Here is a 17,394-nt window from a genome sequence, read left to right as displayed (position 1 = left end):
TCTCTCTGCTTCAGCTTCTTTGTATCCCTGTCCTCTGGTTTCTCTTTTATTTACCGTCTCCTCTACTTCATCTAATCTGCTTTTAAATCCCTCCATTGTATGTTTCATTTTGAATACTGTAGTTTTCAAAGTTTCTGTCTCTTGAATTCCTCCCTGAGGTCTTGAATATTTTCTTGTAACTGCATGAGCATGTTTATGATTTTTATTTTGAAATCTTTTTCAGGGAGATTGATGAGTTCAGTTTCACTTAGCCCTCTTTCTGGTGTTTGTGGGATTTTGTTTGTACCAGGTTCTTTTGACATTTCATATTTGTAGTAATAACTTGCTGTAAGCGGCACCCTCTAGTGCCCAGAAGCTGTACTTTCTGGAGCTGCTCAGTCCCGGGAACGATGGCGGGGTTCACAGGTGAGCAGTGCTGATGCCTGCTGGGAGGAGAGAGCTCTTTCCTGCTTCCCAGTCATAGTACCTGCCTCCACTGTCAGGACCAGTGAGCTGCATGCCCAGTGAGGAGCCTCTTGGATACCCCCCTGTAGCTGTTATAGGCAGGGCTGCCCTCTGGCTGGCCTGGAGCAATGGTGTGGTGGTCACAAGTGAGCTGCACCAGTGCCTGCTGGGAGGAAAGAGCTTTTTCCTGCTTCCAGGCTGCAGTGCCTGCCTCCACTGCCAGGGCCAGTGGGCTGAGTGTACAGGGAGGAGCCTTTATGCTGTGTCCTTGTAGCTGCTGTAGGTGGGGCCGCCCTCTAGCTGTCCTGGCACAATGGCTAGGGAAGCAGGTTTGTGAGCTGGTGCTGGCCAGGAGGAAGGAGTAGCAGGCTGTGTATTGTGGTGGGGGGCCTTGGAGCTGTGTTGCTACCCAGGGGGATGCAGCGCCTGAAGCTCCTGAAAGTTCCCAACCTGCAGGGCTGAGTGCACCGGGACAATTTTGTCCACCTGTCCTTTCTCCTGAGCAGCAAGCTCTGTGCAGTCCTTGTCCCTTTATCAGCCCTCTCGCTGTGGGGAAATCTCTCAGACTGCCTGCCTTTCTTTTGTCCCAGAGCGGCCAGTTGTGGGTACCCGTTCCCCACAAGTGGCTGGAATCTCAGTCTCTCCAAGTACTCTGCCTGTCTTAGCTTTCCCACCCCACTGATCTCCAGAGACCATGCAGTGTAGGTTCATGCTCCCAGAGCAGATCTCCAGGGCTGGGTGTTCAGCAGTCCCAGGCCTCCACCCCCTCCCTGCTCCTCCATCTCTCTTCCTCCTGCCAGTGAGCTGGGGTGGAGGAAGGGTTGAGTGCCACTGGATAGGGGCTTTGGTACTTTACCCTTTTCCATGAGGTCTGCTCTTTTACCCAGATGTAGGCAGTCTGACACAGCCTTCTTTCCTGTTGTTCTTTCAGGATTAGTTGTATTAGCTATATTTTCATATTATATGTGGTTTTGGGGGGACGTTTCTGTCTCATCTCTCACACCGCCATCTTTAAGCCAGTCCTCTGTCACTCACCTTTAAAAGGACGGAAGTCCTGTCCCACGTCAGCTTGGATCAGCCTTGAGGACATCATGCTAAATGAAACAGCCAGTGACAAAAAAGCAAATACTGCATGATTCCTCTGAGAGGCACCTAGAGGGGTCCCACTGATAGAGACAGAAAGGGAACTGGAGGCGGCTGGGGGAGGGGGGATGGAGAGGGGTTTAACGGGGACAGAGTTTCAGCTGGTGAAGATGAGAAAGTTCTGGAGATAGTGGGGATGGCGGCACAGCAGAGCAAATGTGCTTTGCAGCACTGAGCTGTGCACTTAAGATGGTTAAGGTGGTAAATTTTCTGTGTATTTGGCCACAATAAAAGGAATAAAAAGGTTACAGAGACAGGCGGGTTCTCCAGGGGAGGCCTGCCCAGGTGGGGTTTCTGTCTGGGCCATGGGGCGTTCACCAGGCCAGACCCAGGGGGGCAGAGGTGCTGGCTAAGACCGGTGGTGCCCTTGTTTTAGGTGTGCTGAGTTCGCGCTGTCTGCTCCCCCCATGTCACCCTGTTGGCCACCGTGTCATCTGGCTTTACTGACTGTTCTGCCCCAGCTGCCAGCCCAGTGCCCCCCCACACAAGGCCCCATCATCTTCCCCAGGAAGGCACGCATCCTTGGACAGTGGGGCCCCACGTTGTGTTTCATGGCCTTAGCCCTGTTGTCAGCCTCCCACAAGTGCCGATGTGGGGCTTTCCCTCCACTCTTCTTTTCCCCCTCAGCTCTTCCCCTTCCTGCCTGATTCCCAGCCTCGTCTCCCTTGCTCCTTTTCTGGGGTCATGGGAGGTCATAGCTCCACGCTCTGGGAGGGAAGATGGAGAGTGATCAGGATCTTTGAGGGGGGTTAGCACATTATCAGCACCTCCAGCCTGTTTCACCATCCACATCCCTCGGCTGTGGCTGGCGTTCATGGGGGGGCTCCAGAAGGGGCAGCAGTACGCATATAGACCCATGTGCACCCAGGATGAGGCCCGATGGGCACCTGAGGGCCTCTCTTATTAACCCCATATGCTGCCTTTCCTTCCTAGGACCTGAGCTCCTTTGCCATGCCGCTCCTGGATGGAGACCTGGAGAGTTCGGAAAAGCATTCTTCTCGTAAGGTAAGGCCATTTTCCTCCCAGATTCTCACAGCTCATCTGAGGGGAGAACCCAAGACACACGTCTGTGCGTGCCCCCACCTGTGTGCCCACCTGCTCACTCCCCTTCCATCTGTGCTCCCACCTGTGCTGCCACCTGCTCACCCACTGTGTTCACACCCCTGCTCCCATCTGCTCCCCACCTGTGCAGCTGGCTGCAGCTGGCCGTGCCCCTCGCAGCTGCCAGGCTGTCCAGTTGGAGAGCCTCCTGGGCTTGGTCCTTCTCTTCTCCCCACTGTGGCTCGCCATGCTCACTGGGCTGCCCCGGTGGGCTGCAGCCGCAGGAGGCCGTCAGTGAGCCAGGCGCCAGGCACTCATTAGCAGAGAGGCTCGCAGTGTGGGCACTGTGGCTTCCAGCAGGGCTCCGTCACACGCGAACGCATTTCTTCTGTCCTGTCCCCTCCCCTGCCACCCATTTTGCCCACCCTTGCCATTCCAGACGCCCCCCTCCCCTTGGGCCTCCTGCCACTTTTCCTTCCTCTTCAGCCCACCACCTCCCTCCCTGCTGCCCGGTTGTCCATCATCAGGAGTCCAGTGTCTCACCAAGGCTGTGTGCTGTGCAGGGTCAGGCAGGCAGGAGGGTATATCCCGTGAGGACGGGGGTGGCCATGGCAAGAGAGGGGGCTCAAGGCAGCCTCAGGGAGCTGGGTGGCAAGGCAGACAGGGTGGGAGGTGGCCTCAGGAAGGGGCCAAGCCCTTGGGGAGCTGCGAGCAGCCTCTGAGAGGAGATGCAGAGCCAGGCTGCGCTGTGGCTCTTGGTGCTGCCCTCCCGGATTTGGGGTGGCAGTTCCAGGGCTGCAAGAAGGCTCGCTCATTCTCCAGCCCTTCTGAATCGCACACAGTTGAGTCAACAATCGGTTTAGGCCTATGGGGCTCAGTTGGCCTCGGCTCTCTGCCCCATACGAGCCGCCTGTTAGCAGTTATTGTGGCCCAGCCTGAGACGAGTCCCAGAGGATGTCCTCAGGCGTCACCTGCGGGGAGTTCCAGCAGGACAGGAAGGAGCCCAGCGGGGTGAGTCGGAGACTCAGCCTACGGACAGGCAGCCATGGCTGGTGGGCCCAGGGCTGGTCATCCTCCTCGGAGGCTAGAGACTTCAAAGGATTTGATCCCATGAAGCCCTTTCTTCAAGTGAAAGCTAAGAAGGAATTGTGAATGTGGGGCAGGTACACAGACTGTGCCTCGCCCAGCCCCACCCAGCCCCCTTTGGTGGCTACGCAGTGGGATCCCAGGTAACGTCATTGTCACGAATGGACTGTTTCCAGGTGGAAAGGGGCACAGGGGTTATTGCGTCCTCAGTGCCTCTGTCTCCTCTACGCTGTGGGCCATCGGGAACGGCGGGGTCCAGGACACGGGCCTCGCCTTCCTGTTGACCTGCCTGAGCTCCCGAGAAGGCAGCACAGTGTTCCAGATAGCCTGACAAGCTGGCGCTCAGCAAGAGACACTGCTGGAGGCAGAGGGACCTGCTGCCCAGTTAACTGGGGGGGCATTGTGGCCTCTGGATGCAGCCCACAGACAGGGCCTCGGGTGAAAGCCATGCCAGACAGAAGTGGAGGAGTGGGCGGCATTCTTGGGACCCGCCGAGCTTGTTGCCCGTGGCCTTCCCTTGGCCTCCCCACTCCGACGCCCAGCCCCTCCCCAGACCCAGACCCTGGCAACTCCTTTGCATTAGACTCCAGTAACCTCGAGGCACACGGACCTGAGGCCGGCCTTTGTGAGAGGCAGAGTCAAGCCACTACCACAAGAATCAATTCCAAGCTGCTCTGGAGGGGCTTCCTCCTTCCCCTGTGCTGTCCCTGCGTTTTGGTGATCTCGTTCACACTGAACACCATGTGACGGAGAGCACAGTTTGGGCTGTGTGGCACCGGGCCCTCTCTGACAACATGGTGGGTGGATGAGAGGTGCAGCTGGCCTCCTGGGGAGAGAAGAGGAGGGAACAACGTGGCACTGGGAGGCCCCGAGGGCTCTGGGCTCCATGTGCAGTGCAATGCAAGAGGCCACTGCACTGGGCCTGGCGCACGGGCTGCAGCTGAGCTCCTTGCAGTGTTTGTTCTCAGTCACTCAGGACCCGGCCTGGTGTTCCTGAAATCCGCGGATACAGGGTATGCCAGGCCTCCTCACCTTATCCCTGCCTCTGGTGCCCCTTCCACTGAGGTGGCAGCTCATTGCCCTGTAGCCCATATCTGTGCAGGAGCTTCTGGCCCCCTGTCTCTGCACAGCCTGGTGTGTACAGCTCCCAAGCTGTTGTTCCAGTGCTCCGGAGGAAGGTCAGTGCCAGGGTCATTCACACCACTGTCAGCTGGAGTCAGCTGCACGCCTGGTGTCCAGGGGGAGTCTGGAATATCTGCAGCTAAGATCTGCACCCCAGGCAGCCTGGCAGACTCACGTGTGTCAGCCACCCATCAGCTCCCGCAGAGCCGGGCAGCCCTTGGGAGTCTCTGGGCCCTTTTGTTCACGAGAACCCAGGGACTTGTCCAGTTACATTCACCAAAGCGTTGTTTTCTTGTGGCTTGCTGAAAGGTGTGAGGTGAGGCCCTGTTCTGGCAGCTCCGCTTGGCAACTGTTACCTGTGTCACCCCCGCTACCCTGCAGGCTGCAGAGTGGCTGTGCACGGCCACCTCATTTCTCACTGCCGGCCAGCGCGATTAGGCCCTGTTCCCTGGGGAGAAGGCTGGGCAGGGCTGTGTCCATTGTTGTTTGGCCATTTTTGAGAAAGGTCTGCTTTTGGGGGGCTCCTGCTCAGGCTTGATCGCCAGGGCCTGACTCGGTTGGCCTGGGGTTCTGAGTGCCGAGCAGGGTCCCAGACAGGAGGCCCCTCCCTTGCCCATCACATAAGGTTCAGACCAGCACCCACGGCCATTGTGATTGGTTTCCCAGTGGCGTCTGGATCAACTTCCCCCGAGCGTCCTCGTGGCCTGGGTGAGTGGCTCTGTGCGCTTCCCTTCCGCGTGGACCGTCCAGAGCCCATCAGCATCCAGGCCCTGCCTGACTGGGGCCCCAGGATGTGCCGTGTCACCGCCTGCTTCCGTCTCGCGGCAGCTGCGTCTCCTGGGCCCTGGCCGCCCTCCGCCCCGCGCCCTCCGCACACCCGCATGCTGACATTTGCCCAGCCGTGCCCTGCGTCTGCAGAGCTCATGTAAACATGATTCGCTGCTTTGCCCTAGACTTGACCTTCACTCCTCTTCCACGTTCCACCTTCCAGGTGGCCCCCACCCCAGCCATTCGCTGCTCTGGGGAGGGACGTGATTGAGTGTCACAGAAGGTGGTGCCTGAGAGCAGCTTCTTTAAGGAGCCAAAGCCCAGTTCAGGGGCGCCCCCCGGTGGTGGAAGAGCGCACAGGGGCCCTGGGTCGGCAGGCACCGCGGGCGGACGGAGGCCAGAGCGGCCGCAGAAGCTGCCTCCCTGGGGGTGTCTCGGACGTTCCTTCTCAGCACACTCGTGGCCACCAGCCGTGTGGCACCCCGGGGTCTCAGCCTGCTAGTGACCGCCGGCCAGGCGTCGTCTTTGCCCCATGTGTCCCGTGAACAAGTCACTTTGGTTCCTGCCGTGGAACTGGGCCCTGAGGTTGCAGGTTTACCACGGAGACCTGCAGAGTGTAACCCCGTAAGTCAGGGCCTGCGCGAAGTCCATTCAGACAGCCCTGCGGGGCGGGGACAGCTTCCACTTAAAGGTGAGGAGACTGAGGCCTGGGCAGACGAAGGTTTTTGCCGTGTTGGCTTTCCCCCTGCCCCAGCCAGCAGCCCCACTTGTTCCGGTGCCCGGCAGCTCGCAGGTCGCCAGGCAGAGCCCCAGGCCCTCTGTGCTTCAGGTCGTGAGATGTTTTTCCTTTCACGAGGAGCGAGAGAACATTATTCCTGTGTAGTCAGGCCTCAAGGACAAATGTGGGGTCTGGAGAAGTAAAGGCCAGGACACAGACCCGCAAATGGGATGGCGAGGGACAGAGCCGCAGTTGAGACCATCTCCGCCTCCCTTCCCGTCTGCCCCTCTGCCCCAGGAAGCCCCTTCTAGAGAGCTGGGCAGAGGCCGTGGGCCTCTGGGTGGAGCTGACTGGCCTGTGGGTGGGTCACCCCCAGGTCAGGGGCCTTTCCCAGGCTGCTGGGTGGCCACCTCTGTTTATAGTGTACCTAAGGGCTGCTTCCTGCAGGGAGCTGTGGAGGAGCAGCCTGGTGACAAGGACACTGGGAGGGACAGGTGCGAGGGAGGCAGGTCTGGCACAGGGCCGAGTCCAAGCACGCGAGCTCCGAGTGGCCTCACGCGCTGGTGTGTCTCTCCGCAGGTGGACAGCCCCTTCAGTTCGGGCAGCCCCTCCAGAGGGTTCTTCTCCAGAGGCCCCCAGCACCGGCCCTCCAGCCCCGTGTCTGCTCCCGGGAGGCCCAAGACCAGCCCTGGCTCTCCCAAAACCGCGTTCCCATTCTCCTCCCAGGAGTCCCCCCCGCGCTCCCCACGCCGCATGAGCTTCAGCGGGATCTTCCGCTCCTCCTCCAAAGAGTCTTCCCCCAGCTCCAACCCGTCTACCTCGCCGGGGGGCATCAGGTTCTTCTCCCGCTCCAGAAAAAGTAAGGCACTGATGCTCTTGTTTCAGGTGGGTGCCGGGCTGCTGGGGACCTTCCCACGGCCACCTGGCTGCATTGCCACCTCCAGGGGCACCAAAGCTGGATGGTGGCTGTAGTGACTCGGTGCTGAGTACATACGTCCGTGTCTGTCCCTGAGAACAAACCTCTGTCCAGAGCCCCATCCGTTTTCACGTGTCCCTTCCCATCCGGACCCATCCGGTGTGGCCCGGCCCATGGGGTGAGCTGTAAACAGGCCGACACTCACAGTATGACTTCTAAGGACAGCGTGAAACACCGGCCTGCAGCCTTCCCTGAAAAACAGCCGCGGTGTGAAACTAAGGTTTGGCCCATGCCTGGGCCGAGGGCCCGGACCTTGCCTCGGCACCCCCCATGCGGCCCCAGAGCCTGTGGCTTGGTAGCTGGGGATGTGAGTGGCCCTGTGTCTGGCCCTGGGCAGCTGGAGTTGATTTGCTGGAGAAACAGGAGGTGTGTGTTGAGGAGAGAGTTTGTTAGGCTCACGAGCATTTGCGATCTAAGGATCCAATATTCTCAGCTGGGCGCTGCGGGCCAAAGTCTGAGATACACGAGGCAAACTGTAAAGCAGATGGAATTTCTTTTCTCCTTTCCTAGGTCTTCTTTCCTACTTTTCCTGGTTCTTTCTGACGGCGCGGACAGTTTGTATTCAGGTGGACAGTGATTGGGAACACAGACCTGCCCTCGGGCACCGGAAGTCTTGGGCAGCCGCCTTTTCTGGGCTGCACTTACATTCAAGGCCCGCGGGGTGAGCAGTACTTGACCTGCCAGGCAGTTTCCGTCTCTGTGGCTTACAGGGGAGGGCCAGGGGCTCTCTTCCTTTTTTCCTTTGCTTGTTTTGGTGGTGTGGTGTATTGTAGCCGTCCCGCACCATGCCTGAACCTAAGTGTAAATGCACAAAGGTCACATGACAAAGGGGTCCCCTGGCAGACTAATGGGTGACATGCAGTTGGAAACTGCCCATTTGAAGCCGGGTGAGGCAGTGTGGCCTGGTGCCAGTGTCCTAAGGCCCTGGAGAGGCATCCTGAAGTTCTTGAATATTCCATATGCACCCCCTATAAGTGGGGGGGCACATCAGAGCAGACCTACATCAGGGTGACCCATTTCTTCAAAGGTGGCATCATGCCTGTGTTGGTTACAACAGAACTAGGCTGTATGCACCTCCTGGGGCTGCCGTAACAAAGTGCCCCAAACTGGGTGGCCTGAACAACAGAAATGGTCTCAGAGTTCCAAAGGCCAGAAATCCAAAATCAAGATGCCAGTGGGGCTGTGCTCTCTCTGACCGGTCTAGGGACGAATCTGTTCCGTGTCAGCAATTCTTGCCGTCCCTTGGCTTGTAGAAGTGACACACACCAGTCTCTGCCTCCCCATCACATGGCGTCTCCCCTCCTGTGTCTGTCTCTCTCCTCCCCTCACAAGGACACCATCATGTTGGGCTAAGGGTCCACCTACTCTGATGTGATCTCACTTAACTTACTTAATTACATCTGTGATGACCCCGTTCCTTCGGAGGTGCCTGGAGAGACATGGATTCTGGGGAGACATTAGCCAGCCCTGTACACCGGTGACGCAGGGAAAGCAAATGCCTACAATTCATGCCGCTGGCTGGGAACGTAAAGGGCTTGTCAGGGGAAGGCGGTCAGCCTGTTGGGACCGGAGTCATGTCCGAAGGCAGCCGAGGCCTGGGGTCTGGGAGGGCCTGCAGGTGGGTGCTGGGTAGTAAAATGTTGCCCATGAACCGAGCCTGAGTCCTCGGCTTTCCCCAGATGGAAACCAAACCTGCCAGCCCTGTAGCTGATGGAATGTAAAGATGCAGCTCTGTATGCATGGGTGAGGGAGGAGCATGTCCTGCTTCACTGGGGGGGTCAGTGGCCTCCTTGCCATTGGGCTCTCCAGGTGTGCCTGGCACAGGCTCGTTTCAGGGGGGATAAAATCTACTTACTGCTTTTCTTCATGATTGGACCTCTTCCTAGATCCAGGGACCCAGACGATATGTTGCTCCCTGCTGTCCCAGAACTGATTTCACGAGCTGGGGCTTGAGAGTAATGCCATGGGCCTGAATGGAGGGGCTTTATAAGAAATAGCCCATGAACCACGCTGTGTCCACTGGAAGGATGTCATGGACACACTGTTCATTATAAGGCCCCTGGGAGAAATATCCTGTCTGGTCTTGGTACCAAGAACAGCTGTACTTCTGAGCAAGCTGGGTTGTTTCTGTCTGTAACGGACACTAATCAGGTAATAGCCCAGCTTTCCCCGTCTGCATTGCCTGCTCTAATTCCTAGATCCAGTTTGTACGAAGGGCATTCGGGAGCTGTTTCTAGCCTCTTTTCTGAATCCATTTCTGGTCCCCATCCTTTCACTTTTATACCACTCTTAAAACAGGCAAGACAATTTATTGGGAGGATTTGGGGTATTTATGGCTTCAAGAAGAGTGAAGTGCCCAGGACTCAGGATAGGAAGGAATCCGGCTGACTCTGGGGATGCTAGCAGCAAGAATTCATGGATCTTTCCATAAGATCCAGAGAATTCTTAGTCTTTGTGTCTGTCTGCTTGCCTTTCTAAACTCTTCATTATAGGCTGTCTGATTAGTGTAGTTAGGCTCTCTGGACAGTTACATACCGCAGCGAAAGAAGAATGACCAAGAACCCAGCTCAGCCTGGGGGGCAGGACCCCCAGAGAAGAGGCCCAGTTGGCAATCCAGAGGTGGCTCTGTTGGCTCTGTAATATTCCCTCCTGCACTGCCCAGCGTGTGCACACAACCTCCCATTTCCACAAAGATGCCCTCAGCAAACTCCGCCCAGTCAGCCTGCATGAGGTTGGGGTGTAGACACACTGCTTCCCCAGTGCAGGTTATCCAGCATTGTGTCCAACCATCCCAGCTACGAAAGTGGCCTCGATGGGCTGTTTTCCAAGCCCTCAATTCCAAGGTGGTGCCCGTTTCCCCCCAAGTTCTGTCTGCATCCTGTCCATCTATCCTAGGACATATGGTCTCCATGATAAAGGTAGAATCTCAAGGTTTAACAAGTTCCGAAGTGACACAATATCTACTCAAGCTTGATAAACACCATTATCAATTAACTGGAGGGAAAAAAGAGGGAAGGTAGAAATTATGATCACAACCATTTTCGAAGGGGAAATAAAAAAGGAAAAGGAAATAATTCAATCATCAGAACTTGAATTCCCACTTGAAGAACAAGAAGGGAATAGAGATGGAAGCTACAGTTCCTGGATGCTGCATCTGGTCTCAGGACCAGCAAGGACCTAGGCTGGCCGTTGTTCATTGCCCAGAGAAGAGAACCAAGCCTATGTTCTAGAAGGGTCTAGTCTCTTGGAGGGCCTGCTTGTATGGAGTGGCTGCAGTGTCCCACTAGTCAGTTGGGGGACATGTTGGTCCACGGCATGTCTCAGTGGCTCTAGGGTTTCCATTACCAGCCTCGGTGTATAGTGGCAAACCTACCCCTTTGATGGTCACCCCAAACAAAACCACCCACTTTCCCACCTCTTTTTTTAGTACAATGGTGGGCAAACAATGACCTGGACAAGATCTGGCCTGCCACCTGGTTTTGTAAATAAAGCTTCATTGAAACATTTGTTTCTTTCGACTGCTGCTGCCTTCCCACTGCGACAGCAGAATCGGGCAGTTGCGGCAGAGACCACACAGCCCTCAAAGTCTAAAATGTCTAGACCTTGTCTAGTACCTCAAGAGGCCTTCTGTGGCAGAAGCTCCCAGAATGGCGAATCTTTATCATCAAAATATTTTTTACAACTTTATTTAGGATGATCTTACCTTCAGAGAAGAGGGAAGGAAAACCCATGTTAGTATTTTCATGAACCGCAAATCATAAGATTAAAGGTTTTTAAAAAGCAAATGTAACTTTGCATAGCCAGGAAAAAGGGCAGGACCTCAAGAATGGTTTAATTTCATGTTACTAAACTTTGCTTTTTAATCATTGTTAATAATATTACAAATAGTATATCTAATAATAAGTAATTATAAATGCCTACTATGTGCATTCTAAGGAGATCATATATGATAGTTGTTTTAATCTTTGTAACAATTCTATGAAGTAGCATTTTTACCATTTTCATCAAAGTAGAAACTGAGGGACAAAGGGGCAATCACTGAGCAAAGGCCACAGAGCTGGTAAATGGCAGAATGAAGATGTGTGCTCAGGAGGTATAACTCCCGAATCCACTTTTAACCCAGATGCAAAGACTCTGCTTTCAAGGAGTGGATTTTAGGAATACACAAGCCAATGACAGGACAACTAGCTAGCCATAAGGAAAAAGAAAAATAGAAGTGGTTCCCTGGTCATTCCTTATGCCAAAATAATTTCCATCTGGAACAAAGCTTTAAATATTATTTAAATGTCCCCCAAATTGGATGCATATCTTAATCCTGGGGTGTCAGGCCCTTCTAAAGGGTGCAAAAAAAGTTTGTAAATGTGATGTAAATATTTGCACCCTTTCTCACTCTCCCTGGAAGTTTGCAGGCTTCATTCCAGCGCTTGGTGTTAATCTGGGTGGAGAGGAGCTGGATGGATTTATTAGAAAAGGCAGAGATGCGTAGCCGCATGCCGGCAGCGTGGGAGTGAGACCGACTCTAGGAGGCAGTTTGAGTTGGGGAGGATTTGGGGGCTTTTTGGAGAGTGAGACCAAAGATGAAGCCCAGTCACTGTGCTGAGTAGGACAGTGGGGACGGGGTGGGCAGCTAAGGCCACATTTAAACGTGCATTCCTGTGTTTGGGAACTCAGCCCCACCCCAGCTCCCAGCCTGAAGAAGACTTCTGGGGAGCCCCTGTGAGAAGGGCCTTCCTCAAGCACCTTACGGCAGAGAAGCAGCTTCTGCCGCATTACGCAGCTCTTTCAACAGGAAGCACTGCATACTGACTGGTTTCCTCGTCTGCCTCTCCTCTCCTGAGAGGAGGGCCTTTGTTCTGTTCTGCGCTCTTTTCTCAGTGTCTAGAACGGTGCTGAGCACCAGGAAGGCACAACAACCCCTTATCCGCCCTCATCAGTGATTCCACCCACTGCCCGAGCTGCCCTCAAACTCAGGTGGGCTGCCTCTCGTACGAGGCATCGCCTGTTCCCACCAGGAGGTTTCTGCGCGCAGGACAGGTGTAGGCAAAGCCGCAGTTACCATGGCCAGGATCCTCACCTGACACTAATCTGCTTGTCCAGGGTGCACCTGCGAGGATGTACTACTTGGCCTACTATGCAGGCGCATGCTTACACAGGTGTGAGCAATAAGCCGTTATTACCTGTGTTGCTGTATAAAGAGCTCCACCCAGTGCTCGGAGCAGAGGCTGGAGTGGAGGGAAGAGACGGGCTTGCTGCGTGCAGACTGCCCTGGAGGCAGACGGGATTCCAGTGCTCCACCGGCCACCCAGGAGAATAAAGCTTGGTTTAAACCCTTTAATGCACAATGATCTATTGTTATTTGGTCTCACCGAGTTCAGAATGAACTTGCCCGGAGCCACAATGCTCAGAAGCAATAAAGGGAAGATGGACTAAAACCATGTGAAGATAACCACTTCGAACCATGGACACGGGGAGCAGAAGCTGCCTCTGCAGCCGAGGCCAGCAGCTCCGCCTGCACACGGGAGGGCTTGCAGCTACATCCGGGTTCCTGGCTCCTCTCAGCCCTCCAGCTGCTCCACGCCTCCGTGGACGTCAGCCCGCCGTCAGGCCTCCCCTCTGCCTCCTGGGAAGGCTGACGTCATACCCCACCTGCCTCGGAGGAGAACGAAGCCCCGCCCCCACCCCCCGCAGACGCTCGTGCTCTACCCGCTGCCAACCCTGCCGTTCTCAGGCCGCCTTCAAGGCCTCTTTGTAGTCTTCCTCGTGGGGTCTCACAGGACCGGTACCTGCCAGACAGCACAAGTCCTTCCCGGTCCTTCCAAGGAGCTCGTTCTTTCCCGCCACCTCCTGGCAGGTGTAGCCACGGGAGGGAGAGCTGCTCCGGAGCTCCCTGTTTCTGATCTTTCTCCTGAATTCCTGTCTTCCTCCTGCAAAGGACCGTGCCTTCTCCCGAAAGCGAAGTCAGCACGGGAAACCCATTCTCTGTGCTGCGGCTGCCCAGGGCGGGCGGCTCGCTCCCAGCTCAGGGAGAGGGAGATGGGTTTCGGACGGCCTGCAGCCCTGGGCCCCTAATCCTGCAGGTCACGTGCCCCGTGGGGCTCTCCTGCCAACTCACTCGCCCTAATTTTAGCTGAGCATCCAGGTGTGTTCCATACCTCCTGGTAAAGTGCCTTGAATCCTTTGTGGAGAAGGCAGGCTATGAATTACAACAGCATAAACTTTAATTTTCTTAATATGCTTTTGAAACTGGGCAAGATTCGTTTACACAGGGTCTGTACACCATACTACGGTGACACCGATCCATTCTTTCACGGGATAAGCACTTTGATGTTCGTCATTTTAACTTACGAGGCCCGGATCTCACCTCCCCTGAGGTTTCTAGAAGAATGCCCTTCTCTTTGGATTGAAGATTTTATCACCCAGGCTCCTACCAAACCTGGGAGGAAAGACACAATGTGATTCTTATTCAAAGGGAGATGTTTCTCTCAGGAGTATTTACATTGGAAACATAGATCTTGTTTTGGCTCAAACACAAAGAATGATTTTCTGAATGTGAAGTTGAATGCTTGAAGCCCTTGTGGCTCAGCCTCTGAGTAACCAGCGCACGAGTAAATTGGATCCCATTTACTTCCTGCCTGGGACGAGTCCTGGGCATTTGACAAGGTGCCAGCTCATCTCTGTACCATAGTGACATGATTTATACAGGGTAGCCTAACCCCCCCCACCTCTCTGCCCCTCGGGCAGCAGGGCCAAGATGGGGGCCCACTGTCCTGAAGCCAGGAAGCCCAAATGCAAACCTGCACACATTTACCATCCCTCAACAACACAAGGTAAGTCATTGCTCCCATTTAGGAAAGTCTTAGAGAACTGCCTTCAAAGCCATAATCCGTTCTTTAGGATATTCTTGGTAATGGGCAGTCTATGTCTTTTGAGGATAGATTTTCTTTCTGTAAAAAGATCTTTTTGGGCAAATAATATCTTAGGTCTAAAGTTAAGATGAAAATGTAATAATAAAAATGCTAAAGCACTGTCATAAAACAGCTTTTCTCATTAATTGTAAACTCGATGGAGAAGCTGTGGGTAGGGAACTGGCGGGCTTCTCCGAGGCGGGGCACTTTGGTACCTGGATTGCTCAGTGCCTCATGTGGTCACACAGCCCCTAACTCCTCTCTCCTAATGGCACATAAGGACATCCTGACATTATTTCACCATCCACATTGTGAGGTTTGGGTAGTTGATGGTTTCTCTCTTCAACTCCTGGTGTAGTGAGGGATGTAAAACACTTTAATAGAGCATCTTTTTCAACTTGAATCCCTTTCCTTTCTCTGAGTCCCAGTGAACAAACACAGTAGGGCCAGTGGCGGGCTGGGGGAACACGCTGCCTGTCCCAAAGATGCTCCACAGGTGTGGACTGAAATGCACTGAGAAGTTGCAAAGCAGCAGGGAGGCACAGATGCTCATACAGGTCCTGTCCCTCTCACCCCCCATGGCTATCTAACCCCAGGCCATATTCAAAATACCACAGCCCAGCAGGGGACCACGGGGGGCAGAATGGGGCTCTGGGAGCACTAGAGGCACCCTTGTCCTGGGGGTTACCTTTTGGGGCAACAGCTTTTGCTGGATAGTTTGGTTGTTGGACGTCCCAGGAGGGGCAGGGAGGTCGCTGGCTGTAGCTATTTGCTGACTGGTGCAGACCCACTTCAGTCATTTTAGCCTGCCCGGCCGTCCTGGGGCGCTGCCGGCTGTGCACCGGCTTTTCTAACACACTCCCCTGACTCTTGTTTGCGTAGGTTCTTAGGGAAATCATGGGCCCTTTCTCTCTCCTCTGAATGGTTTCAGCTTGAGACCTAGTCTGGCTTCTCCTGGGATGCCTGCCGACAGGCGTTAATGAGCAGCTAGGCTGTGGCCACTCTAACTGGCTGTCCTCAGACAACTGGGAAACCTGGTTTGGAAGAGAATCAAATGCAAAGCATCCACGGGGTGAAAAGTTCCGAGAGACCCTTTCTGACCCCTGGGAGAAGGAGACCGGTTTCTGGAAAGTGAATTTTGTTGTGTCCTCACTTCCTCCACACCACCCTCCCGATTCCCCACCTACCATTATTTGCTCCACACTTTCTCCTTTTGACAAGAGTCTTCCTGCAACAGACCCCCACCCTACCCCACCCCCAGGTAAAAGGAGATGGGTTTTGGTAAATGCTGCTGTTTGCCATAAGCGATGTGAGAACAAAGACTTCAGGCCTGCAGCGTGCACTTCCCCACCCTTGTGTGAGAAATGATGATGGCATCTCTGATCTTTCCAGAAGGCTCGGGTGTGGGCTGAGCATTCTGTTTGCCCTCCATTGTGCTGCTGTTCATGTGGTGCTGCAGAAAAACGGGGTGACACTGTGTCCGAAATTGCTGTTTATTGCAGTTCCTGGAGGGGCATTAATATGTAAGCCCTGCACACAACAGATGCCTATAACCGTGAGCCAGTGAATCGCCCATCAGTGTCAGGGCGTTGGGGTCAGAAGGGATGACGACCAAGGGCGTGGCAGGTGCTCCCCTGCATCTCCGACATCCCTTCCTGCCCAAGACGGGCAAGAGCGACCATGAGTTCTTTACTGTGCGTCTGCGTGGCTGGAAGCACGACAGTGCTGAGGGTGCAGGGGGCCAGCAGCCCAGGCCCGGTGCCTCAGTGGGGAGGGCCGCTAGCCAGAGCTGCCTTCCTGGTGTGGGACTATGACGTGAGCTAAAGGAAAACCATTTAGGTCAGATTACTGAGAATCGGGGGCTCATTTCTAGCTGTGGTGAGCTGAGCCTATCCTGACAAATAAAGGCAGACTGGGAGCAAGTGGATGGATTGAAGCTGATGGAGGTTTTGGGTTGGCTTGTTTGCTTCCAGAGAGGAGAGACGAGCCTGCTTACAGGCCAGGAGGCAAGGGGCCGAGGAGGGGACGCTGCAGGTGCAGGGATGGGTGTGACCAGCCAGGGGCAGGAGCTTGTGTCCATCTCTGGGGCCAGCTTTTGTTCTCCATTAGCTGGGCTTTTGCCTTGAGGGGCACCTCCCATTTGTGCTCATGGTCCCAGTGAGGTCTTCTGTCCCCTAGACTTGTCATCAGTCCCCTCTGGATTGTTCAGAGAGCTATACCACTCAGTTTGTGAATGTCCTGTTTGCGCAGTGAAGCACGTTTCCTAGGGTAGCAAGGGGATCATGCCTTTCCTGGGCTCCTGTGGTGTGCAATGAGCTCTTGGTGATGGTGCAGTTCACGTCTGCAAGTGCAGAGCATGCATCTGCCTCATAGCAACCCTGCGAGGCAGCTGTTCATCCCTGACACAAGGTGAGTGGCTTGTTCCAGGTCATGTAACTCAGTGGTGACAGTCGACTTGTGTGAGCTGGTGTGCCCCAAACCCAGCGGGTGCTCAGCACTTTGACATACCACCACCTTCCTGAGGTCCCCTGGATTTTGCTCCTTAGAAGAATCCCGCTGTCCCTCTGAGCTCACTGAGTTCGGTCTCTCCTGTGTGTGTCTGGGCCTTACACACACGTCTGTACTTCATAGCGTGGTGTATGTCTGTACACTCTGTGGAAGAGCTAAGCCCCTTCAGCCATTGGGGGCATTCTTAGAAATGTTTCCTCACCTATTGCAGAGGTCGTGTCCAGCTCCGGAGATCCCGACAGGTGGCCCTCTGCTGCCGAGTCAGCACCTTCCTCTCTCCTGTGCCTCGCTTTCCTCCCCAAGCCCCTGACATTTGTCCCTGGGCAGTTTATTCCTTACCAGGTGCTGTGACAACCCATCCACCGGCTGCCACCCACCCTGTCTTAACAACATGAGTTACGTGAAGCCAGGGCATGAGTTACAGTTGGCTTAATTCACTTGGAATCAGCCCTTTTCCTTTGGGGAAGTGCCTGGCTTAGGGGGTCACTGCCCTTGGGGCGAATCGGGGACCTACATCCTGCCAACAGAATGTAAGAGGAACTCTGTGAGGGAACAGAAGAGAGGCCGCACGAGACCGGCTCCCTCTCCTTCCTCAGACCGGTGTGAGGACCTGGTTTCCAGAGCGGCGCCAGACGTCTGGTGAGCACGGCCACCACGCAGACTGTGGAGCAGGAAGCCAGGAG

At 55.0% G+C, this 17,394-nt stretch overlaps 1 protein-coding gene across 6 annotated transcripts in view; it reads left to right on the top strand.

Moving 5' to 3' along the window:
- The window catches only part of PRKAG2 (protein kinase AMP-activated non-catalytic subunit gamma 2), a 266,756-nt gene that overhangs the window by 78,342 nt on the left and 171,020 nt on the right, over nt 1-17,394 (top strand). For all 6 annotated transcript variants that reach the window (XM_036899693.2, XM_036899688.2, XM_036899691.2 and 3 more), the window contains exons 2-3: nt 2,521-2,592; nt 6,902-7,181. In XM_036899693.2, the coding sequence (XP_036755588.1) occupies nt 2,521-2,592; nt 6,902-7,181 (352 nt within the window). The remainder of the gene's footprint in view (nt 1-2,520; nt 2,593-6,901; nt 7,182-17,394) is intronic.

The sequence above is a fragment of the Manis pentadactyla genome, chromosome 7 (genome assembly GCF_030020395.1).
Source record: "Manis pentadactyla isolate mManPen7 chromosome 7, mManPen7.hap1, whole genome shotgun sequence".
Taxonomy (NCBI): domain Eukaryota; kingdom Metazoa; phylum Chordata; class Mammalia; order Pholidota; family Manidae; genus Manis; species Manis pentadactyla.
This window is presented reverse-complemented; position numbering and strand designations above follow the sequence as displayed.